Source organism: Gadus chalcogrammus, chromosome 2 (assembly GCF_026213295.1).
Source record: "Gadus chalcogrammus isolate NIFS_2021 chromosome 2, NIFS_Gcha_1.0, whole genome shotgun sequence".
Taxonomy (NCBI): Eukaryota; Metazoa; Chordata; class Actinopteri; order Gadiformes; family Gadidae; genus Gadus; species Gadus chalcogrammus.
The window spans coordinates 2669284-2694706 of record NC_079413.1 but is presented as its reverse complement, the minus strand read 5'-3'; the positions used below and the strand labels follow the sequence as shown (position 1 = coordinate 2694706).

Below are 25423 nucleotides of genomic sequence, written 5' to 3'. Positions count from 1 at the left end.
TGGTATATATTATTCACGTTTATAAAGTAAACCAGTTTGCAGTGAAGGCTACAGAGTGAGGCGCTCTTTGCAGAAGGGGGCGGTAATGCACGGACAGCGGCCGCACCCCCCGTCGTTCAAACTGTAGAAGGAGGAGAAGAAGAAGGCGCTCCTTCACTTCCTGGTTGAAGATGGCGGATGAGAATGAGACAGCACCAATGCCGGAGAAAGAAGATTTAGAAGACCACGGGCATTGCAGCGATTGTGAAAACGAAGACCACCATTTTGACGATGGGTGAGGACACGTTCGAGTCGTTTGAAAACATTAGAAAATATTCCGCCGTGTTGCACGCATTTTCTAAATGTGTAGCAGCTAAACCCTAGGCGTGCTAGCTCTACAAGGAGCCGAGTGCCCGATGGAAACCGTCCCGCCCACTCGGCTGCACCTTATTGGTCCGAGTGGTAGGCACTACTGCTTTGGCGCGATATGATTGGAAGGGAACGTATTCACTTCCTGGTTTGGGCGGGCCCTCGCTGTCAATTTTTATCTCGCTTCTGACAGTCGAGGGGCTAAAGCGAAGGATGGCTAAAGCCCAATCCTTCTCACAACCCGAACGCGAATTAGGGCTTCCCACTGTTTGAAGAAAATATTTACGCGTTCAATGAAACGGACATGTCATCGATGGCATATGAGTCTATCCTCTCAGAGGAGCTCAATGAAAACGTGACCTGTAGCCTCCACGCACACACACACACACACACACCCTGCAGGCTGTCAGATGTCCATTGTCTGAGTGTGTGTCTGCTAGTGTCACCAGCAGCTTTGTGTCATCTCTGTGGTCACCGTTCGCCCATCTGCTGCTCGTCCCCATTTCTCCTACTTACAAAACGATATACAATCGATACAATACGATCTTTACAATCCCGATTACTACTACTACTACACCCGCAAGACATTGAGAACAGTTAATCGAAAGCAGGCCGGATTGAGCCTCTGGGTTTCTGCTTTTGAAGTGGGTTATTTTAAGGCTGTACTGTAGTGAAAACGGAGAACGCAGAGTTGGCTGTAGACGTTTTTTATGCGATGCTTGCTTCTGCTTAACGCAATGTGTTTATAAAACAGTGTTTGTCTGTCGACATTGAAACATGCAGAACGATTAATTTAGTGGTTCTGTCACAGGCTCTTGTCTGGTGCACTCTTGCCCTGCTCTCATGTGATTCACCATCTGTCTTATGGGTACAAGAGGCGTCCATTACCCAGTCCTAATGAGATTACTCCCTTTAAGCGTACAATCTTCCTCAGTCCACGAGGGGAGGTAGTTTAGTGAGTGTGGCGTCTCTATGGCCTACTAACTAAGTAGTATGGCTTTATAAGGTCAAGGGGGTTTGGTCTGTATATCTAGACCTAGATATTTATCCAGACGTTCCAACAGATCTGCTTGCAATGTGCCTTTTTGTATTTTGTTTCATTCCTCATATTGTATAAAAAAAACATGCCCTACAAATCAATACATAACCTGCGAGATGAACTAGAGACTGGCTCTCCTGTATTTTGCTATCGTCTCATCAGGGACAAGGGTCTGGGTGATGACACCGGGGCCAAGAAGAAGAAAAGGAAGCAGAGGAAGAAGAAGTCTGCTGCAACAGAGGAAGCACAGGACCCCATCGCCAAAGTACGTGGTCAAATAGAGGAACGGCCGATGCAGAAGCCTCCATCCGTTTTTTTTTCCCCCGGCTCAGCCTTCCTTTTGTTTTTCATCCTCTTTTGTGGCTCAGAGGGGGGGGGGGGTTCTGGAAAACCAGAGTGACGGCTCATTCTTTGCAATTCCAAAGCTACCTCTGGGGGGGGGGGGGGGACACACCAATGTTGTTCACTTTACCTGTTGTGTGGGGCAGTCGATTTGATTTATCCATCCTCCTGACGCCTGGATTTACCTTTTTTTCAGGTAAATTCTCTGCCCGCCGACAAACTCCAGGAGATCCAGAAGGCCATCGAGTTGTTCTCAGTAGGCCAGGGCCCTGCCAAGACCATGGAGGAGGCCAGCAGGAGGAGCTACCAGTTCTGGGACACACAGCCAGTGCCCAAGCTAGGTGAGGCCCGTCACACGGCCCCAGTGGGGAACGGGTTTGATTTGTTTGCTTGAAAAGGTTGCGGCTTTATTTGCATAATACGTGTACATGTACAAAGGAGCACATGGGCATAATATGCAAATGTAAATGGGTCGTTTTTTTTAACTTTCAGAGTTTAACCGTCCAATATAGAAATTGGGCCCTGTGTTGTAATCATCTTCAATGACGTGGAATAGGCCTGTGTGTCTACTAGTGGTGAAACGGATCAGTGTGTCCACGGTTCGGTTCAGATAACCGTTTTGGGCCTCGGTTTCGGATACGGTTCGGATTAGGATCATGTCCGTGATAGTAAAAAGGCAGACTTTTTTTTGACGGAGGGTTTGGGGGAGAAACACAAAAATGAATGAGACCCACAGGCTATTTGCAATGTGTTAATTGACTGCAATCAGACAACTTGCAAGGCTTTTTTGTGTAATAAATGTTCAGTGTAACATGTAAGGGATAACGGCCGACGAGGCTTAGAACTCTGACGACGAGCGCAGCATGAAGCCAGAGTTGCCTCTAACATCATCTTCGGTTTTGCGGACGTTCACCATGCGTTAAACTAGGGTTACCCCTTACCCCTTCCCCTTCCCCCTTGAAAACAAGGGGGAAGGGGTAAGTGGTAGAAATGGGATTGGGCCTTAAAGTGTCCTCCTCTTCCCCTGCCAGGCGAGGTGGTGACATCGCACGGCTCCATTGAACCGGACAAGGACAACATCCGCGAGGAGCCCTACACACTGCCCCAGGGCTTCTGCTGGGATGCTCTGGATCTGGGCGACCCTGCAGTGGTAAAGTCTACGTTCAAACACCTGCATGACACTGCTATGTATCTGCCTTGGGATCCTTTTCTTTGTTTATTGATTTGGCCCGTGTCCGTAGCTCGAGACAGAAACTTGTTTTTGAGGGTGAAGCAGTTCACTTGATTCAGGGATGGGTCTGTTATGATTGCTGTAGGGTTTAGAGGTTTTTGGATGGGGTTTCATAAAACTTTTTTCATAAAGATTTATTTGGTGTCGGAATGAAAACTTAGGCCTAGTTCAAACAGAGCCAAAAGGGGAAACCATAGACTGTGTGTTCTTGTGTGTGCACTCTTTCTATTCGGAAATTCATACAAAGCATATTTGTTCAAAGCAAGAATAACCGCTGAGGTGTGGTGGGGAAGCACGCACGTCGAGCAGATGCAAAGGCCAATGTGCGTAGCTGATGGAGCCCCTCTCTGATGTTTAAACAGACGTCACAGTTCACATTTTAATCAGTTTGGGACTTAAAGATGCAGTGTGGAGAATTTAGTGGCAACTAGCATAACGGACATGGATTAAATATTCATAAGTACCTCTTTTTGAATTGGTGTATAATCCCGTTTTTTTTTTTCGTTACTGTCGAATAAGCCCGTTATATCCACATAGGGACGGGTCCTCTTCCAAGGAGGCCGCCATTTTGCTACAGTAGCCGAGAACAGACAAATGGCTAAAGAGAGGACGCGTCTTTATCTTAATCGCTAATTTACTTGTAAGCTATGATTTACAGCATTTCAGACAGAATAACGAAAATACAATTTATAGATCTATCAAGGAGCCGCATCATTTGACACTCGGCTACTCGTTGCTGTCGTAGACGATGACGTCGTTATGGAAGTACTGACCCCTTACAGGCCACTGTAGCTTCTGCTGCGTCGTGGGAAAGGGAGAGGTGCAGGGGGGGGGTGTGGGGTGGTATTGAGTTGGTTGCGATCTGCAACCTCACCCCTAGATGCATCAAAGTCCTACACACTGCGCCTTTAAGGCTGAACGGAATTGATGCAAATCGCCCCCCGTACCTTGCCTTCTAACGACGTTTCCTGTTTCTTCTCCGTCGCTCTCCATCCTGTAAACGCAGCTGAAGGAGCTCTACACGCTTCTCAACGAGAACTACGTGGAGGACGATGACAACATGTTCCGCTTTGACTACTCGCCCGACTTCCTGCTTTGGTAACGGTTCTGCGTCCGACTTCTGTAATGTCATTGTTCATCCAATTAATTGATGGATGGATGGATAAAAAGTGGGTGTGGGTGGGTTTGTTGAGGTGTGTGTGCGTGTGTGTGTGTGGGTGGGGTTGTGTGTCAGGGTGTGGGTGGGTTTGTTGAGGTGTGTGTGTGTGTGGGGGGTGTGTGTGTGTGTGTGTGTGGGGGGGGGGTGGGGGTTGTGTGTGTGTGTGGGGGATTGTGTGTCAGGGTGTGGGGGGGTTTGTTGAGGTGTGTGTGTCAGTTGAGGTGTGCGTGTGTGTTGAGGTGTGTGTGCGTGTGCCTTGTATGATTCCTTCATGCGCTGTGTTCTGGCCTCAGGTCGCTGCGCCCCCCCGGTTGGCTGCCTCAGTGGCACTGCGGTGTGAGAGTCATCTCCAATCAGAAGCTGGTGGGCTTCATCAGTGCCATCCCGGCCAACATCCGCATCTACGACGTGTGAGTGAACTACCTCTGATCCAGTTTTTTCTTTTTTTTTTGTCATTTTGAAGTGGACCAGGGTTACATTCTGTGCTGAACTTATGCAAGCCGTCATGTAACTAGTTTGTTCAGAATATCCGTTTGGAGAGGGATTAGCCGATTTTATTTCATATTTGATTAGGCCTGAATGAAATTATTGAATGGTCTCCAAGTTGCTAGCCTGTGGGTATTACCAACCGCGTCTAGAGGCATTTTGGTCTGCTCCCCTTGGAAAATGAAAACGAGATGTTCCAAACATTTGTGATTTGTTCTGGAGCTTAATATGATCTGATAATGTCATTAATTTGTGTTCTTTGTTTTTTTACCCATTTTAGGGTGAAGGAAATGGTGGAAATAAATTATCTGTGCGTTCACAAGAAGCTCCGCTCTAAAAGAGTGGCTCCGGTCCTGATCCGAGAGATCACCAGACGGGTCAACCAGCAGGGCTTCTTCCAGGCCGCCTACACGGCCGGAGTGGTGCTGCCCAAACCGGTGGGCACCTGCAGGTAGGGCAGACCCACCCTCTCACTTTATCCTTCCCATTGTATGACCTCAGTCACTGGATCATGTCGGATGTTTTGACAACTGCTTCATTCAAATATGTCAATTTAGTATGCGTTGTATTTAAAAAAAAATAGGATCACCATGTTTTTTAAGTTTTTGGAATGTAAAATATTTTCCTGCATTTTCTTTTTAAATAATTCCCTTTTTTCTTCGGTGTGTAGGTACTGGCATCGCTCGCTGAACCCCCGCAAGCTGATCGAGATCAAGTTCTCCCACCTGAGCCGCAACATGACCATGCAGCGCACCATGAAGCTGTACCGACTGCCTGAGGTAGATAGGGTCATACTTTAGTGTGTACTATAGTGACCTCGTCATCACATCGGTCACCCTCCCCCCCCTTTAAATGGGACATATTATACTACCAGGTGTGAGTGTGATTTAGTTTTGAAAATGTGCAGCTTCTGACATCAGAGGTGGGCGTGTCCACCTAGACGTTCGACGCAGTCACACCTGGTGGTACAACATGTCCCCTTTAACGTATCGCATCATCAAGCCCCTCCTTCCCTGTCAGACCCAGGGGGGGGGGGGGGTCTGGCAGGTGGGACCTGGCTCTTTGTTGTCACTCTCTGACCCTTTGACCTTTTAACCTCCGACCCCCGCCAGGCCCCCAAGACCCCGGGGCTGCGGCCGATGACCAGGAAGGACGTGGCGGCGGTTCACCGCCTCCTGGGGGAGTACCTGGCCCAGTTCCACCTGGCCCCCGTGCTGAACGAGGAGGAGGTGGCCCACTTCCTGGTGCCCCAGGAGAACATCATCCACACCTACGTGGTGGAGGTGAGCTCCGACGTCAGCCCGCGCCGCTCCTTTATGGCAAAAATCATAATCACGATTATTTTGGTCGTTATTGAAATCACGGTTATTCAAACGATTACTTTGCAGTTTGAGAAGAATTAGTATTTATTCAGCGTGTCGCTCAGATAATTTTATCTGTAACTGAGAACTTTGAAATTTCGCCTTAAAAAAATACACAAAATGGTCAAAAAGAAAATGATCCAATCTAAAATAATATACAGATATGTATCCAGCTGTTCGGCCCTTTTTATAAAAAATAATAATAAAAAAATATATATATGTATTAACATAATCAAGCTTTTCGATGTGTACATGTATATATCGAAAAACTTGATTATGTTAATGTTGTGGTCGTATGATATATCGAAATCGCGATCAAAATTTGATTAATCGCCCGGCCCTAACGTCAGCCTTCCGGTGCATGGATCTGAAGCTCTGTTCAGATCAGATCTGAGGCTCCAGGGGTGGTGGTGGTGGTGGTGGTGGTGGTAGTGTTAATGGATTTAAAATCCCTACTCTTAAGTCTATAATGTCCTTATTGCCATTTCAACATCCCAGCTTGCGTCTCTAATGGCCTACTGATATGGGGCTCTCTCTTGGGTTGCACTATACATTTTACAGGGAAATCTCCTTTTTAATCTCCTTTTCCGGGAGGTCAAAACTACATGTGCTTACTCCCCAGTGATTAATTTTCCTCAGTATCGTGGGTATAGTGTTGCCAGTAACATTCAGTCCATTTCATATTCATCTCAAAAAGGGTTGATGTACACCTTTTCTGGCCGTCTTTTATCGTCTAATATTCTGCAAGTGTTGCAAAGTAATTTGATCAAGGCAGATATCTGCTGACAAACTTGCATTCAGAACCAGTGCTGGGACAATCAATGGAAGCAGCTACTTAAATACCATTTATCACCGCAATCACAGATGTAGGATCGGGTTATTGGATTGGCTATAGAAAAACACAACCCATAATGATTCCTTTTTATGGCAACAAAAATAGATGGCTTAAAGGGAAACCGATACAAAATGGAAGAAGACAGTCAATCATTATACCATCATTAGACAGTCTTATGATGTTTCATCCGCGTACAGAATCAACATTATGTTATCGTTTTTTTTAAGAAATGAACTCGTTTGCCTCTTTGCCGCAGCCTCTATGTGAACAGTCTTCAGCCTAGAGACATGGAGTTATCAGGAAAACGATATCTACGTAGTCAAAGGTTGAACATGGGTGTTTCTGTGCGGCCGCAGGGTGTTCCAAACAAAGTGGATGGGGAAATGCATGACGGTTCTTTGCAAAAACAAACTAATCGTTACTCACTCTAAAGAAGACCTGGTCGTCAGTGCTTTCCTTATTATGGGCTTGCTGCGGTCGTGTTGTTGGCGGTGACCAAGCTCGTAAACGAGACTTGGTTTCAAAAAGGAGGACGTTGATATGGTGCTCGGAATCTATTCTCTCTCCCTCCCCCTTTATTTTTCGTTTAGAAACTTTTTCTGGGAACATAATACTTATGCTTCTGTTGATATTTGAACAACTATCGACTGGATGTTACCGTGACAACGCAAAACAAAATATGCTCAAAGCTCCGTGGAAGAATATGAAATTTCGACTGAAAAACGACATGAATTACCTTATTGCCCAAAGTAACTAATATCTAATCATAGTTGGCAGCTGTGGTGACGTGGTTATATAAAACGTATTACGTAATGTAATAACTGGGGTTGCACCGAATATTCGGCCACCGATAATGTTTGGCCGAAAATGGCCCAAAACATAAAGTTCGGTTTCGGCCGAAGGAGTAAAAAGGCCGAAAATAATTCATTTTTATTTTTGATTAAAAAATAAAATAAAATAAAATTGTTTTACTCATTTATTTAAAGGTACATTGTTCTTAAATTCTTGCTATACGGTCTGCTGGAATGTAAGAAAACGTTCAGTATTAAATAAATATTTTGTATCAAATTTGTAATTGATATTTTTTTTTATTGGAAAGCAAGACAAAAAAGCTTATAAAGGACATTTAATTGTTAGATTTATGCAATGGTGAAAGATTAAAGCAGCAGAAGCCACATTCGGTATTCGGTTTCGGCTTTCGGCCGACTGTTTCAGTATATCCGGTTTCGGTTTCGGCCAAGAATTTATTTCGGTGCATCCCTAGTAATAACCTCCTCTTTCTCTCTCGGGGGACAGACGGAAGGCAAGGTGACAGACTTTGTGAGTTTCTACACACTGCCCTCCACCATAATGAACCACCCGGTGCACCACAGCCTGAAGGCGGCCTACTCCTACTACAACGTGCACACTACCACCTCTCTGCTGGACCTCATGTCCGACGCACTCATCCTGGCCAAAACGGTGAGCAGCTCCTCCTCGTGTGTGTGTGTGTGTGTGTGTGTGTGTGTGTGTGTGTGTGTGTGTGTGTGTGTGTGTGTGTGTGTGTGTGTGTGTGTGTGTGTGTGTGTGTGTGTGTGTGTGTGTGTGTGTGTGTGTGTGTGTGTGTGTGTGTGTGTGTGTTGAATTCAATATTTCATAGTAGTCATTGCATTGTTTCTAACAATTGAGATTAGTATTTGTTGACCTGCCTGTGATTGGGGGTCTCTGTGGTGCGTTGCAGAAAGGGTTTGATGTCTTTAACGCACTGGATCTGATGGAGAACAAGACTTTCCTGGAGAAGCTCAAGTTCGGGATCGGTGATGGAAACCTCCAGTATTACCTGTACAACTGGAAGTGTCCCAGTATGGGCTCGGAAAAGGTACTGTGGCTTTTAGTTTTTGCCGCTTATTTTTTTCTTTGGGCCATTGATGAAGGCTTTTTCTGATATGTATTTTTTTTTTTTTCGTATTTTTTATAATTCGAGACAAACTTCAAATGAACCATTTCCCTCACGCACACACAAACACATTGCGCTGACGCAAACAAACACATTGCACACACAAACACGCAAACAAACACGTTGCACGCACGCACACATTGCACACACACTAACGTTTCGTGCACTGTCACCTCGGCAGGCTGGAGTGAGTTTGAATCGATAGGACGTGATGTGATGACATCCTAACACCCCTCCCCCCCCTCCCTAACAGGTTGGCTTGGTGCTCCAGTGACAAGCCCCGCCCCTCCTCGTTTGCGGTCCCCAACGAGCGTCACCGATAGGCCAGGAGACCACGCCCACGCACTGACCACCCGGGACACGAGGGACGACGGGACGTCCCGGTTCATGAGAGGAACACCTTGCAACGACACCCGTTTTTACTTTTTGACCTTCTGAACTTTGAGCTGCACTACTGCTGCCAGGCAGGGTCTGGGAGGGTGGGGGTGGTGGTGTCGTCCTCCACCCACCCTCCCACCCTCCATCACATGGACCTGAAGCCATTGTAGTTACCATCCCAGATGACTGCATAACATGGGGGAAGCGTGATTGTACCAACACACTCTGATTCAGACACACACAGTTTGCAGGTTAGGCGGCGAGCTCAAACAGCCCACCGTCGGAGTATTGACGAGAATCCAAGAAAATAAATGTGTATATAATATAATCCACCATAGCAGGTAAATTATGCGCTAACATGTACACACGATAACTCATTGTTTTAGTTTGTTTTGGAAGGTTGGAAGTGTGCGTGTGTTTTACATTGAAATGGAATTACAAAAACAAGTCATTCTTAAGTTTTAGCGGTGAAGACAAAATCAACCTGATTTAAATATATGAAAAAAAGAAATGTGATTTAAAAAAATAAATAAAAAAAATACCAAAAGTGGGCAAGAGACAGGGATTCGGTTACCCTGGTTTTTCCATGCAGAGATGCCATGAACGCGTCTGTTTTAACGGGTACTTTTGAGTTTGGCTCCACCTGCATAAGGTGTTTCTGCTGGTACTGGCGTTTATCCTTTGGAATACTTCTTTACACTTGTATTAACTTTCATGCCACAGTCTACAGCTTGCTACACTAACCGGAAACCGTGTTTGAAAGAAAATAAAAAGATGAAAAAGACGTTCATTGGATGAGTTGTTCAGCAGAGTCCTCGTGAACTGGCCCGACCGTTTGGACGTGATCGAGTTGGTTCATGGTCAGAAATCAATGATCAAGTCGGTACCAGATGCTTGTATCGAATACAATCCGGTAAAGTGTTTCCTATGTCAAGTGTTGCTCGGAGAGAATGATGGTCAAATGGGGATGTAACGCAGGAAAAGAAAGAAGGTGCGTTCGGTGGATCTGTTTTCCTTTTTTAAGCAAAGAAATCAAATAAATTTGTTGCTGTGCGGTTGGCCTTTTTAATGCCCATGGGGGGTTCATTGTTTCTCGGGGTCTTTTTTATATTAATATTAAAACATGTTTGTCGATGTATGAAGTACATTTTCAATTTGTAGTGAAGTTTTGGTGTTTTTAATGTTTTTTTCATCAAGTGAAGAGCACTAAACGCACCATCGAACCCCCGACCATTCTTACCTGTAAGGTGTGTCGGTGGGCGTGGCTAAAGGTCTAGGGGCGATCGTCGACGTCACAGCGGAGTAAATAAATAATGGAAAAAAGTAAATTAAACTTGTTTGGAAGGCAGTGAGTTTGACGTATTGTACCCTCAATGTTATTTATTCGGCTGATACAATTTTAATATGTAGGAATTTGCGTTTAGCTCCAAAGCTGTTTAGTCATGTGACTTGGTCGTTATGTCGAAGTCAAATAACTTAACAAGCTGGAATATTAAATACTCTAATACACTCCGATCATTCAAATATAACACAACCCAATCAATCTGGTGATCCCGCATATCTATTGTCTATAAAAACACTTCATGCGTCAAGTAAATGTGAAGTGGGGAAAGTAACATAATGTACAATCCTTTGACAGATCCAGTTTCGACCTTTCACCTCGTCCCTCACACATGTGGTCTCAACAGTAACCTCGACTGTCATTGGCTCCTCGACCGCAGCCCAAGCGAGCTGATTGGCCGATCTGGCCCAATCTGGCAACACTGCTCAGCAGAACCAGTCACCAGACCTTGCCCCTTCCACCACGGAAATTGAGCAAGGCAGCCCCTGTGCTCGAACCTCAATCATGTGGATCGCCATAGCTTTGATTTGTCTCGCTTTAGTCATATTTCTTCTGAAATACGTCTTTAGCCCCACGGGTCCCAACCCCTTTGATGTAGACACGCGTGAACCTGTGAGACCGATCGTTTTCGACAAGAAGGAGAAAAAGAAAGTTCTGAAGCAAGGTGAGCCGATGTGGTGATAACGCTGTCAGTGGTCTCTTACCATAGTTGCGTCTTTCCTGCTCCACTCAATATTATCCTTGCACGCCTTTCAGATTTCCCAGTTTATATTCCGTTTCATAACGATACCGCGACATGCAAGTTACTAACGTTTGCATTTGAGTGAGTCGTTCCTCTTTTGGAGTAATACTTTGATACTTGTATTACTATTGGTAGTGCTTGGACATCATATTGCCTTGATGCTCACATAATATGTAATTTACATTGAGTGAGTAGTACTACATTTGAGTGAGTTGTACTGTTTTGCAGTACTACTTTGATACTTGCATTACTAATAGTGCTTGGATATCAGCAGCTTATTATTATTATTTGCATTACGGGCCGGTGTTACACCGAATTTTCTTTTCTTGATACTAACATTAATTTTAAACAGCATTTTACGAAGTAGCCTATAATAGAAAATGCTCAAAGGTAAATCAGATTAGCATTTTATGGGGAAAGAAGCAACGGTGATTGTCCGTACTAAACGCCCTATCCATTGTATGGGTCTGTAAAATGCTAATCAAATCAAATGCACCTTTTGATAAAAAGGTAAGGGGTTGGGGGGAGATTTTATGTTTTATTTATGTTTTTGTCATGCATGCCTGTCTACGCTTCAAACTCGTGCATATTGCAGAACATATGCAGCAGCGTATCACCGGTACACACCGGTATTTAATTGTATATTTGCAATGGCTATCCAACAGTATTTCATGCAGTCTTACGGTTTTTATTCCAGGTTTTCTGACTAGTAAAGTACCAGCCAATCTAGATGTCATCATCGTGGGCAGCGGGATCGGTGGACTCGGGCTGGGTGTGCTGCTCGCCAAAGTGGGGAAGAAGGTGCTGGTTCTGGAGCAGCACGACCGGGCCGGCGGGTGCTGCCACACCTTCACCGAGAAAGGCTTCGAGTTTGACGTTGGTAAGATAACTTTTTTTTTTTTTACATATGTCAGCCATCATGTGACTATAATTTGTTTGTAATGTCTATTTGAAGAAGGAATAGGTAATTTATTTGAGAAGCATTTTGGTTGAAGCAATATATGAGCAAAAATGAAAACCTATATCCCAACAGCACAAATCAGATGCTCTGACAAAAAGAAGAAAAAGCTTGTATCCGTCTATCACACACAGGCCTGCAATAAGCCTGTCCAATCATATGATTTGGCCTGATTGAAATTATTGAATTATTGAATTTGTTCACTGTCTACCTACCTCGTACGAATGTCCCTCCAACGTGCGACAGTTTGCGTGTCTAACCTTGACCTTTCCTTCCCACCCTTCCCGCGTCTCCTTCCCCCTCAGGGATCCACTACATCGGCGATCTGTTGGAGCACAAGCCGTTCCGCTGCATGCTGGACCAGATGACCAACGGGCAGCTGCAGTGGGTACCCCTGGACAACCCCTTTGACCAGGTGGTGCTCGGGCCACCGGAGAACCGGCGGGTGTACCCCATCTACAGCGGGAAGGACCGCTTCCCTGATGAGCTCAAGCGTCTCTTCCCCGGCGAAGACCAGGCCATCGACGAGTACATGAGGCTGGTCAAGGTACTGCAGGCGTTTCTTGCCTTATTCTTTTTATATATTGATGAAATGCAAGTGAGTGAAGGAGTACATGCGAGAGTAAGACGTCTAGAAAGAAAAGTGTGAAAGGGGAAAGGTAATGAGTCAAAGTTCATTGGATGAACACTTTCCAAGGTCGTAAACAACAATCTTGTGAGATTATCACACAGTGCTATCCAATGCAGAGGTGCAGAGTTCATTCACAGCTGTTTATGCTAGTTCTGTAGCCTTGAGGGGGAAGATGTATTTCTACTATCTTGTGTGATTCCCAGGCCGGGACTGGAATGACGTCTTGTTTTGTGCACTTGTGCCCTTGATTCACTTCATCCACTAGCTGGTGTGAACCAGCGGATCAACAGCCCTTGAGGAAAATATGATGTCAACATTGTTCTCTTCGGGTCCTATTTGATTGTGCCTGGCCTATCAAATGAACGTCGGTGTGCCTGTTTGTTGTTCTTCCCACAGAAAGCAGGAAGAGGCATCTGGATGCTGGCCTTCCTTAAGATCTGCCCCCTCCCTGTGGCCAAGTTCCTGGTGTACACCGGCCTGGCCAACCGCCTGTCATTCTTCTTCAAAATGTCGTCCCGCAGCCTCACGGAGGTGGTCAACGAGCTGACGGAGAACAGGGACCTCCGGGCGGTCTTCGCCTACATCTTTGGAACCTACGGTAGGGCGATTTCCCCCCAGCGTGCCCGACTGGGGTACCTGCATGTCGAGGACAACAGTGTGTCTCTCTATGCGTGTGTCTTTGGAGTGGCAGTGTCTCAGTAGAGCTGGTGGACTTGTAACCGGAAGGTTGCTGGTTCGATCCCCGAGGTGTCCCTGAGCGAGAAACTTAACCCAAACGAGCTGCCGCCTTTGCATGGTTGACACCGTCATCGGTGTGTGAATGTAAGGCAATAACGGGTGAATTTGAGGCAATAATGGGTCAATGTTACGCAAGAATTGTAAAGCTTTTTGAGTGGGCACTGGTTAGAAAAGCGTTGTATAAATGTAGTCTGTTTTTACTTTTTCGTCTTTTGGTTTTGAGCATCTGTCCTCCGCTGTCCTCGGCAGGAAACATTCCAAAGGACACCAGCTTCTCCATGCACAGCCTTCTGGTCCGCCACTACTGGAACGGCGCCTGGTACCCCAAGGGCGGGGCCAGTGAGATCGCCTACCACATGATCCCCATCATAGAGAAGGCGGGCGGGGCTGTTCTGGTGCGGGCCCCCGTCAACCGTATCCTGTTCAACAAGGCCAACGAAGCCTTTGGTGCGTGGAGAACACTCACTCACTCACTCACTCACTCACTCACCCACTCACCCACTCACTCACTCACTCACTCACTCACTCACTCACTCACTCACTCACTCACTCACTCACTCACTCACTCACTCACTCACTCACTCACTCACTCACTCACTCACTCACTCACTCACTCACTCACTCACTCACTCACTCACTCACTCACTCACTCACTCACTCACTCACTCACTCACTCACTCACTCACTCACCCACCCACTCACTCACTCACTCACTCACTCACTCACTCACTCACACAAAAACACACACGAATGCAAGCTTTCTTGCTGGATGGATCCGTCGCTCATGATAAATATTATTTGTATAATAACATTTGTAAGTCACTTTTAGTCTACAATGTCTTGCAATACTTGGAGTGGATTCTTTAGCACGAAAGAGTCCAGTGGGAACCAGGAAAAATATAGTTCATAATTACTACAAGTATGTTGTTTATATGTTATACTTGTGTCCCCGTTCAACTTATCCCTTTACTGGTAAAACGTTCCACTTTACCAATCCCAGCCAGAAAAACAAAAGTCCAAGTCTAGCAGAAGCCCCGGAATGTGATAGGATGTGCTCACACTGTTCCTGCTCCTGGCTTCAGGTGTGAGCGTGATGAAGGGGCAGGAGGAAGTCCACATCCACGCCCCCATGATCATCTCCAACGCCGGCATCTTCAACACCTACCAGAAGCTGCTGCCCAAAGAGCTCCAGGCAATGCCAGGTCAGTGACCCACAAAGCAGACTGTAGATGTAAATTTACAGTCTGATTTGTAACATCTAAACAGACCCCGGATGTTAATCTACAGTCAAACCGACTTTACCTGTTAATCTACAGTCTGCTGTGTAACATCTAAACAGACCCTGGATGTTAATCTACAGTTGAACCGATTTTACCTTTTAATCTATAGTCTGATGTGTAACATCTTAACAGACTTTAGATGTTATTCTAAAGTCTGACGAGCACAAATCTGGTTGAACGGGTTATTATTTACAAATGATTTACTTTCTGGTGGGATGCAGTTTCCAACCAGAAGTATGTATCAGGGACGAGTGACCCACCAACGATCCTCCATGTCCTATATAATTATTTTCTTTATTCATTCAATTCCTATGGCTCCGTTTTGTGAAGCTCCCCTGTTGTCCATGTGAACGTTACAGCCATCCAGGAGCAGCTGGGCATGATGAAGAACGGCGAGGGGGGCCTGAGTATCTTCCTGGGTCTCAACGGAACCAAGGAGGAACTGGGCCTGGACGCGCAGAACTACTGGGTGTTTGCAGAGAACAACTATGACGAACTGTAAGTCATCATGACTCATCATAATCGCCTCTTATTCTTTGCGGATTATGATGCCATACACTAAAAAGGCATATTAGGTTTACATTGAATGCAACCGGCCATCCGTAACTGCGCAGTGTTTGCAAAACGTTGCATACCAAACACTGATTCATTTATATAAATGTAATTAACATGTTTATAAACGTAATAGACTTATTGAGAATTATATCTCCATGCCGGAGGCTGTTGCATGAAATACATAAAGTAGACAAAGTATATATCAAATGTAATATGATATAACATCTGAGACAAAAGTTACAATTCAGTTAAACCTGTGCTTCCTCCAACCGACCAAGCCTGCGTCCACGTTTTCTTGAGTGTCTCGTGGGACAGTTTAACCGGTATAACCTGTCCATCTCAGGGTGGAGGCATACTCCAAGGGGGAGCGGGAGGAGTCCGCGAGGAAGATTCCCCTCCTCTTCCTGGCCTCGCCGTCGGCCAAAGACCCCACCTGGGAGGAGCGGTCCCCAGGTACAGACCCCCCCCCCCCCACATCCCAATGCCAAGGGAACCCGGTTTGTCGTCATGTTTCTGCATCTTTGTGGTCTGGTTCTTGTGGCTCCTGATTCTGTCTGTGTGTGATTCCCCAGGTGAACCTGGTTTGTCCTGGTTGTGTCTGGTTCTTGACGTTCTTGGTTCCGTTTGTGGTTCTCCTGGCTGAACCCGGTTTGTCCTGGTTGTGTCTGGTTCTTGACGTTCTTAGTTCTGTTTGTGGTTCTCCTGGCTGAACCCGGTTTGTCCTCCTTGTGTCCTCCTGCGATTCTCCAGGCAAGTCCACGCTGAGTCTGGTGAGCTTCGCCAAGTACGAGTGGTTCGAGGAGTGGGTGGACGACAAGGTGGCCAACCGGGGGCCCGACTACAAGGACCTGAAGCAGACCTTCATCGACACGGCCCTGGACGTTGTGATGGACGTCATGCCCAAGATCACCAGGGACAAGGTGAGCATTAGCGTCAGGGTAAGCGTTACGTTATTACCACCAGGGACAAAGTGACGAACCTTGGGCTGCGTTATGTTATTACCACCAGGGACAAAGTGAGGAACCTTGGGCAGCGTTATGTTATTACCACCAGGGACAAAGTGAGGAACCTTGGGCAGTGTTATGTTGCTACCACCAGGGACAAGATGAACGCTGTCCACTGGCCACAACTGTTGTTATGCCATTTTTATACGCCCACTGGTTATGAGAAAATGTGTGTGTGTGTGTGTGTGTGTGTGCACGTGGTGCGTTCGCGCTATTCAGGTTGTTAGGCTATAACGCTCACCTGTCCTCAGCTCAGTCAAACCATTTCACTTGACATTGGATTCCCCTTTGACCTACTCCAGGGGCCTGTTCTACGAACCTTGATTAGAGGGTTAGCGAGGTATGTTGAGCTCAAAGCCTGGGTTAGCTGGACCACGAAAGTCGATCTCTTTAAGCGTCGCTGTATCACCATGGTGACTTATGCTCGCAACCAAGCCTGGTCAGGAGCAGGTTTTCAGCTTAGTCTAATCACCGCTCTCGCTCAATTCATTTTGCATAAGGGTGAGTCAAATGACGCGATAAACGCCCCTTTTTATGTGAACGCGCGTTGAACCTAAAGCGGAAAACCTGGTTCAACTAATTGAATCTAAAGTAAGCGTCGTAGTACCATTTAACTCTGATTGCGAGTTGCGTCTCTGTCGAGCCACGTTTTCCCAAGAAAGCCTGGGTATGTTCAGCGAGGTTCGTGGTATACCCCCCTGGTATCTGAACACTATTGTGTTCTATTATAGCTCCTTCAGAAAAGATCTTTGTCTATACTTTTGTTTTGTACTTATCCTTCACCTGCAATGGACCTCTAAGATCAGCATAAAAAAAATACTATACTATTAAGTTAGCACCTTCATGATCACTTCCTGCCTCTGTGTGCGTTTAAAGATTGCGTTCGTCGACGCCGGAACACCCGTCACGAACAACCACTACATCGGAGCGCCGAGGGGAGAGATCTACGGTGCCGACCACGGCATCGAGCGCTTCAGCGCTAAGCTGAACGCCACCATCAGACCGCAGACGCCGCTGAAGAACCTCTACCTGACAGGTCAGTCTTCCTGACCGCCACACGGCGGCCAGGCCGTGGTGAGGGTTAGCTGAGTCATGACCTGGGTTGATCGGTTGTTATAATATACATCTCGTATTGTATGTCTTTTGGATGGCGTACAATTTTTTTTAGGTAAAAGCGCTATTTTAACTGGTGAAAAGTGATGTTATGGTCAAATCCATTGATCAAATATTTAAATGGTGAAATGGACGATTCATATCTCGACTGAAATGCAGAAAGTTTGGAAACGTAAGAAAATATGTAAATATAGATTAAACACAACCACACAATTCTGGTGCAAGTGGGGATGCCACATGCAGCAGATGGTACGGGCCGGGACTTCAACAGAAGGCTTGATAGCGTGTCTAGCTCAAGCCTGGCTAGTTTTAGACTAGCTAGGCTTGAGCTAGCTCAAACAGGCCGTTTGATTTTCCTTTTTAAGCTAACAAAAGAAAGCATTTAGTTCGTCACACTGTGACCATTGTTTGTTCTCGACGCGCAGGCCAGGATGTGTTTGTGTGCGGCTTCGCCGGCGCCCTGGCCGGGGCGCTGACCTGCGGCTCGGTGGTCCTGGGTCGAAACCTGCACCTGGACGCCATCGGTCTGGCCAAGAAGGTTAAACTCATCAAAGTCAAGGACGACTAGCCAACCACCTCACCCATTGTTATTACAAACACTGTAAGGAAGGGTGGAACAGACCATAATACTCTAATGCATGAGAGAACAGACCATGATACTGTAATGAAAGGTTGAACGGACTGTGATACTTTAATGAAGAGGGAAAAGGCCTTAATAATGTAATGAATGGGAGAACAGACCATAATACTGTAATGAAAGGTTGAACGGACTGTGCTACTTTAATGAAGAGGGAAAAGGCCTTAATACTGTAATGAATGGGAGAACAGACCATAATACTGTAATGAAAGGTTGAACGGACTGTAATACATTAATGAAGAGGGGAAAGGCCTTAATACTGTAATGAATGGGAGAACAGACCATAATACTGTAATGAATGGGAGACTGAAGGGGAACAGCACGTGCTCACAGCCGCCTTATTTCTGGTGCGTTCGTTGAAAAGAAACGCGCAGAGCGCAAAGAAGGCTGGTTGAAGGGAAGCATTGGGGACAAGATAAGGGGGATGGATTTAGGGTCAGGGGCTGTTGGGTGTAGGGGTTAATGTAGGATGAAGGTGTTGGGTTTAGGTGGAGTTATTATTCATGTCAGGGCTCAGGCTGTGAGTTTCTGTGCCCAGCCTGCCCTGTCCTTTAAGTCTCCTGTCATTTATCAATGCACTTCACCATTTGCAAGCCTTTTGTGTTTTTTTATATATATTTGATAATGTAAAGCTATGCATTATGATAATATGGAAAAGAGGAACGCTTGACAATACTAAGGGTTGCCTGCTTCATGTGTAGGTGCAATTATCAATTTATGCATTATGATTGAGTGTAACTTTTATATTGGCACTGATATGGCCTGATAACAAGGGGTGTGTAACAATTCATACACAATTTTTGTGTCATTACTCTACCTGTCACAGATCAAAGATTTGCAATAATGTGTTTTTAATCATTTCTGTCCAACATGGTCAGAAAAATGTGAGTGATATTGGTGTGTGATATCATCAGCTTTAATAATAAAAAATATATACAGTCGTCCATGCCTAAATATTATTGTTTTTTGTTTATTTTTTTTACCAGCAATATTTTGCAAGCAATGCAGTGCGTGACTGGACAGCACGGAAAGGAAGGAAGGAAGGACAATTTGAATTCTGATGATTCTGATTAGTTGGGGCAGAGAATTGGGGGGGGGGGGGGGGGGGGGGATTTCCTCCGACTTTCTTCATGCTTCCGTTACACACAGGTTCTTTTTTTCCTGGGGTCTCAGGTCACCACCACCTCATCTGCATCCAGGGACTCAAATGTGCTCAAGTGGTAAATATTAATTGCACCGTCACATCACATGGACATGGTATAGAAGTGAAGTTAATGCTGTTCTATTAAACAAAACATATTTTCGCTAGCCATCCCGCTAACTTATATTAGCTAATCGAACGGTGCAGGTGGCGACTGGGGGGCTGGAAAGTTGATGATGGAAAGATTAACCACGCGGCCACGCCTGATTATTTTCACACAGAACTTTTAACAGTTCACATTCCAAGTTCTGCTCCATGCTGTTTAGATCAAACGTGAAGATCTCATCGAACTCGTGTCTTTATTTTCAAATAATAGCGCATTCAGAGTAAGCATGGCGTTTCACACTGAAAATCGGAGCTACGAGCTCCTTGCAGAAATAGGCGAAGGCGCCTATGGGAAGGTGTACAAGGCCAGAGAGATCAGTGCCGAACAGCGCCTCGTAGCGATCAAGAAGTTGAACTTCTCCGGAGACCCCGCGGGCGGTGTCCCTCCCTTCATGATTCGCGAGGTGGGGCTGTTGCGTAAGCTTGGCCGCTTCAACCAACCCAACATAATAAAGTACGTTTATAAAGCCTTTAACAAGTGTTTTTATGCATAAATATTCATAATATTATGAAACACACAATGCTAACGTTGAATGACGCCTAACTTCCAGATTGCTCGACGTATCTGCTAAACTGATTGCGGGCGGAGGCATGGAGCTTGGGATGGTATTTGAGTTTGTTGATCAGGACCTCACTTCATTCATCTCCAAGGCACCCTGCTCAGGACTGGGCATGGACACGATCAAGGTGCAGTCCAGAGATGTGGTCAATTTAAGATCAAATCTAATAATAAGTAACTGATAATATGAGATATATATTGGGGACGTTGGGCCTTGAACCAAACGCCTCACTCTGAAAAGTGTCTTTCTAGATTACTTAATAGGAAGGATTTGTTAACTTTGTTCTTTTTGTTTACAGTCATTACCCAAATATAACCCGTACTGGGGAACCTCACCTGTGTGATCAACCCTTTCTATTGGCTTTGCGTACGCGACAGGATGTGATGTCACAGCTGCTGCTCGGTCTGGACTTCCTGCACTGCAACCTGGTGGTGCACCGGGACCTGAAGCCGGACAACATCCTCATCAGCAGTCGCGGGGAGGTTAAGATCGCAGACTTTGGACTGGCGCGCCCATACGCCTTTAACATGGCCCTGACTCCTGTGGTAAGTCATCCATTGTGACTGCGTGTGTGTCTTTGTGTTAACCCCTCTGTCAGCTTTATCTCGACATATTTCAGGCATTCATTGCATATGGCATGTTACGAGCGATTTAAACGGTTAAATATTGAATTTAGCCGTTAAAATATTGTAACAAAGTGTTTTGAGTTTGTTTACCTGAACCATTTGCTAATAAATCCGACATTCCCTCGAAACCCTTCTATTGTCAACGACTTCCGTCTTGGGAATGTCTCAAGCTTCCTTCTGGCATTGTTTCCTGTTCTTCAGGGTTAGGGTGTATGTCGGTGATGTGACTGAATTAGCGATGCACCGAAATGAAAATTCTTGGCCGAAACCGAAACCGAATATACTGAAACAGTTGGCGGAAGGCCGAAACCGAATTCCGAATGTGGCTTTTACTGTTCTTCATTAATTTTGCTTTAATTTTTCACCATTGCATAAATCAAATAATTAAATGTCCTTTGTAAACTTTTTTGTCTTACTTTTCTATAAAAAAATTCAAATACAAATTTTATACAAAATATTTATTTAATAAATAGCAAGAATAGCAAGAATTTAAGAACAATGTTCCTTTAAATAAATGAGAAACTTTTTTATTTTATTTTTTATAAATAAATAAATAAAAACGTTCAGTGTATTATGTTCGGCCTTGTTACTTCTTCGGCCGAAACTGAACATTATGTTTTGGGCCATTTTCGGCCGAACATGTTTGGTGGCCGAATATTCGGTGCATCCCTAGACTGAATGCATGTTGACCGCTCCTCTGCCTGCACCCCCCTCCTCTCCCTGCACCCGCCTCCTCCCCCTGCACCCCCTCCTCCCCATGCACCCCCCTCCTGGCAGGTGGTGACTCTGTGGTACCGGCCCCCGGAGGTTCTACTCGGCACCACCTATATGTCATCGGTGGACATCTGGAGCGCCGGCTGTATCCTCGCCGAACTCTTCCTCCTCAAGTACGGCCTCTGGGGAGCTGGTGGGAGGGCGTGGTGGTCGGCCCCGTTGAACGAGAGCTGGCGTTGGCGGTCGTCCGGAGTTCAGACGCCCTGTTTCTGTGATGCGGGCCTGAGACCGTAGAGGGAAACGTCAGCTGCTTAAGTTAAAGGGGGCAGAGCGGGCTGGCCTGGAACCAGACGTTTCTAGTTCGTTGTCGAGTGTCGAGGTGTCCCTGAGCGAGGCACCTCAGCCTTACTGCTTCTGACGCGCTGGCTGTCGCCCTGCGTGGTCGTCACCGCCGTCGGTGGGTGAATGTGTGCATGAATGGGTGAATGTTAGGCCATATTATACAGCTGTTGTACTGGCCACTGGTTAGAGACTCAGGGGCCACTCACACTAGACACCATTACAACCTTCAAGTCACAACTCAAAACTCACCTGTTCAAACTCGCACACAACGTCTAACTGATCACTGTTTTGATTGTTTGTTTGTTTTGTTTTGTCTTGTTTTTGTTTTATTTTAATTTTTTTATTTATTATATTTATTTATTTATTTATTTATTTATTTACTTATTTATTTTTCCACACTGTCTTTTTTTTAAACGATTTATGCTGACTATATGCTCTGTAAGGTGACCTTGGGTGTCTTGAAAGGCGCCTCTAAATTAAATGTATAATTATTATTATTATTATTAGGGCCGTTTGCCTGTTCCGTGCTGCAGGAAGATTCAGCACGATTCCCCCCCTCCCCACTCCCCCCGCTGGCCCGTGGTCACACTGCTCCCAAAGGCCGTGGCCGGGGCACGATTGCTCCTTCATACATACGTCATCACGTCGTAATACGATAAATACGTCATCACCAAGCATGGTGTCCAGCTGCGGCTGAATGCAGTCGTCGGCCCAAATTTCAAGTAAACACTCGACTTCACTATCGCACCAACGTAAACCCACTCGTGAACCGCTTGCCGCCATTGTTTAAAAATGATTGTTGTGGGGAAGAAGGGCATGGACCTTCAAAGAAAGAATGGTCGCTCAAGGAATACGTCATCCAGTTCACGCTGCGTATCCGCGCGTCATCTCATTAGCATCTGTACTTTGGCCACGGCACACCTCTCCCAAGTGTGCCGTGGCCAAGGGGGCTGTTCCGTGCTGGAATACGGATGGCGTGGTCACACTAGCCAAACGTTCTAGACTTAAGTATGCAAATGAGCTCGGGCACGGGGCCGCGGCCCTAGTGTGAGGGGCCCCTCAGTGTGTGAGGGGACGTGTGTTGCTGGCTGAGGTTGTAGAGTTTGGGGAGGGACAGTGAAAGGGGGATTAACGGGGTGTGTTCTTTACAGGCCGCTGTTCAAGGGGTCCACCGAGATACAGCAGCTCCAGAAGATCTTCGAGTGAGTTTTCTTTTCATTAGGCTTCAAATGCGTGCAAAGGTATGATTTGTCTTATTTCTCCCCTTAAAGTACAACAGTATTCTAACACCTGTGTGTGTGCCAGGGATGGAAATTAACACCCGCCACACGCCATTTGCGGGTGGATTTGTATGGTGGCGGGTGAATTGTGTCACTTCACCCGCCACTGTATCGGGTAACAAATCCAGTCCGGTCCAATCAAATTTGCATATTTAATACATTCGTCTTACGGCGCTGCACAGTTCCACAACCATTACTGTCAACATCCGGCCCCCTTCTTCTTCTACGCCTCTTTTGCTGAACTGCGACTGTCAACACCCGGGATAATATACCAGTAACAGGGCTCTCAAGTCTCACGCATTCAGCGTGAGACACACGCAATTCAACCCATGCACACGCTCACATGCCACACCTGGTATTTCTCACGCAGAGAAATGACCAGGATAGCGCCCACCAATTTGGGCCGCTATTTAACAGTGTTACAGGTAGGAATCAAATGGGCTTCCCGTACCTCGGGTAACCAGACGTCCTCTTTTGCCCGGACATGCCCTCTTTCTGAGACACTTGTGTGGCGAAAAAATGTGTGGCGGAATTTCAAAATCGTCCGGGATTTTATTAAAGCCTCATAAATGTGTGTGCGTGTGTTCGTTCAGGGTGATCGGCATACCGAGTGTGGAGGACTGGCCTAAGGACTCCCCCATCCCCTACTCCAGCGCCTGGGGGTCCAAGAGGCCCCAGGACACCCTGCTGCTGCCCAACTTGGGGCCCGAGGAGAACGACCTCCTGGCTGTAAGCATAGAGGCCCCCCTCCTTCATCCTCCACCACCGGCTCCATTAATATGAATTAATATTAGTGCTGTCAGTTAAACGCGTTATTAACGCCGTTAACGCAAACCAATTTTAACGTTTAATTTTTTTATTGCGCGATTAACGCAATTATTATTATAGGTTTTTTTTTTTTTTCTTTGGCTCAAAACAAAGAAGCAGTAGCCTGACTGCTATGTTCAAGTCAGTCTGTTTGTATGTTCATCGGTTATTGCACTATAGGCTTTTTTTTGTATCGTCCTGTTTTGATCAGTATATGGCAATGTTGTTATCAATAAAAAAACATTTGCGCTAGGCAAGCCAATGCCCTTCTCCATGTTGATAAGAGCATTAAAATGAGAAAAAAAAAAGTATAAAAAAAAAATGTCTCGTGAGTTAACTATGAAATTAATGCAATAATCGCGATTAAATATTTTAATCGCTTGACAGCACTAATTAATATGTGTCTCATATTCATAACAACAATGCATGGCGAATAATGCTCTCCTGTTGCTTCCCTTGCAGCAATGTCTGGCTTTTAAACCGACCAATCGGATCTCAGCTTTTCAGTCCTTGGCCCATCCCTTCCTGATGTGAGCTGAAGAAAAGAAAAGTAATGGTTTTCTGTTAGTTTTCCCCTTTTATGTTTCAGTTTACTAAATGATGTTGTGCCATGACATCCTGTATCCTCAAAACTCTGTTTTAGCAGAAGCAGCTTTTTATTTGCACTTCATGGAAACACCACTACAACCTCAATCCTGACATGTAGAAATGTCAAGAAGTCTACAGTAGGTGGGATTCCAATAACTCAGGAATGTTTGCTCTGTTTTTTGATGATATGGGTGTTATGGCACAAAGTTCTTTCCATCTTTAGTTTAGCACACAGAAAGTATGTTTTCAGACTGCTTCTACATAAGCTCTGTTATATGTTTATGTTATTTGGCATAAGTGGATTCATGCTACCCCCCCAAAGAGATTCAATATAAATTACAAAATTACCCTTAGATCCACTCAGATTGACATGAGATAAAAACAACAGAGTATTTGCACTGTAAGTTAAAAGCATGCATGTATTTATAGACTGGCATGAGATGAAAAAAAAAGTATTTGTTATTTTGCTTGCACAATAAGCTTAAATGTTTTTAACTGTTCAATGTTTAACGTATGGATTGTTTGTTGTTTGAAAATAAACATTGTTTGTAATTTTGATCTCCTTGCTTTAATGTACACGAAATATTTAGCTGACATCAGAGCACTATTTGTGTGTTTTACTTTAGCGGCACATACCTAAATTGTTGCTATACCGACAGCAGGCACTGATATGAAAATACGAACGGGTATTTTCGGTAGACGCGCTATGCTCTCTGGTAAAAGCTTTTATCTTTGACCCTGTCAGGTTTAATGGTACTTTCATTGCCATGCCATACCATGGGTTTGCTCTTTCAACATATGTGCCCTGGTCGTTGAAAGGGTGGGCAGTATCAGTGTGTGAAGTTTAGTTTGCGACCATCTCTTTCGAACACATGGGAGCAGTGTTGCACCACCAACGTGTCTGCACAACACAACACGTCGCCGCAGCGACATTGACACTAGAATAAACCATGTCAGGTAATAAACCCATCGGAAGTTGAGTTGAAATAAGCGAAATGTATGAACAGTTTCAAATTGTCTTTCTTATCATATTTAAAAGTAAAACGGTCCATGTTTTGGAAACGACGTGTGTACACTAATTTCCA

The 25423-nt window shown here is 45.4% G+C and overlaps 3 protein-coding genes across 3 annotated transcripts; all 3 read left to right on the top strand.

Annotated features, from left to right (window-relative positions):
• Positions 1–55: 55 nt before the first annotated feature.
• nmt1a (N-myristoyltransferase 1a) lies at positions 56–9899 on the top strand. Its single transcript, XM_056612299.1, has 12 exons — positions 56–274; positions 1550–1652; positions 1926–2070; positions 2761–2879; positions 3967–4058; positions 4413–4529; positions 4886–5056; positions 5276–5384; positions 5718–5888; positions 8098–8262; positions 8522–8659; positions 8991–9899. The coding sequence occupies exons 1-12, from the start codon at positions 171–173 to the stop codon at positions 9009–9011; spliced, it is 1455 nt and encodes a 484-aa protein (XP_056468274.1). The 5' UTR covers positions 56–170; the 3' UTR covers positions 9012–9899.
• A 982-nt stretch (positions 9900–10881) lies between these two features.
• Positions 10882–19086, top strand: retsat.2 (retinol saturase, tandem duplicate 2). The gene is made up of 11 exons (XM_056612261.1): positions 10882–11121; positions 11897–12079; positions 12463–12704; positions 13185–13386; positions 13776–13973; positions 14609–14728; positions 15166–15304; positions 15705–15814; positions 16112–16281; positions 17242–17401; positions 17904–19086. The coding sequence occupies exons 1-11, from the start codon at positions 10962–10964 to the stop codon at positions 18044–18046; spliced, it is 1827 nt and encodes a 608-aa protein (XP_056468236.1). The 5' UTR covers positions 10882–10961; the 3' UTR covers positions 18047–19086.
• A 164-nt stretch (positions 19087–19250) lies between these two features.
• On the top strand, positions 19251–24873 carry cdk21 (cyclin-dependent kinase 21). Its single transcript, XM_056612270.1, has 8 exons — positions 19251–19335; positions 19633–19875; positions 19973–20108; positions 20359–20526; positions 21385–21494; positions 22815–22865; positions 23537–23672; positions 24213–24873. The coding sequence occupies exons 2-8, from the start codon at positions 19649–19651 to the stop codon at positions 24282–24284; spliced, it is 900 nt and encodes a 299-aa protein (XP_056468245.1). The 5' UTR covers positions 19251–19335; positions 19633–19648; the 3' UTR covers positions 24285–24873.
• The last annotated feature ends 550 nt before the right edge of the window (positions 24874–25423 follow it).

Excerpts from the sequence above, each read along its gene's own strand:
- nmt1a (XM_056612299.1), top strand. The coding sequence starts at position 171 with ATGGCGGATGAGAATGAGACAGCACCAATGCCGGAGAAAGAAGATTTA. Across the intron at positions 2,880-3,966 it reads ATCTGGGCGACCCTGCAGTG|CTGAAGGAGCTCTACACGCT; the intron begins GTAAAGTCTACG and ends CTGTAAACGCAG. Across the intron at positions 5,889-8,097 it reads TCCACACCTACGTGGTGGAG|ACGGAAGGCAAGGTGACAGA; the intron begins GTGAGCTCCGAC and ends CTCGGGGGACAG.
- retsat.2 (XM_056612261.1), top strand. The coding sequence starts at position 10,962 with ATGTGGATCGCCATAGCTTTGATTTGTCTCGCTTTAGTCATATTTCTT. Across the intron at positions 12,705-13,184 it reads AGTACATGAGGCTGGTCAAG|AAAGCAGGAAGAGGCATCTG; the intron begins GTACTGCAGGCG and ends TTCTTCCCACAG. Across the intron at positions 15,305-15,704 it reads GAGAACAACTATGACGAACT|GGTGGAGGCATACTCCAAGG; the intron begins GTAAGTCATCAT and ends TGTCCATCTCAG.
- cdk21 (XM_056612270.1), top strand. The coding sequence starts at position 19,649 with ATGGCGTTTCACACTGAAAATCGGAGCTACGAGCTCCTTGCAGAAATA. Across the intron at positions 19,876-19,972 it reads AACCAACCCAACATAATAAA|ATTGCTCGACGTATCTGCTA; the intron begins GTACGTTTATAA and ends CCTAACTTCCAG. Across the intron at positions 20,109-20,358 it reads TGGGCATGGACACGATCAAG|GATGTGATGTCACAGCTGCT; the intron begins GTGCAGTCCAGA and ends CGTACGCGACAG.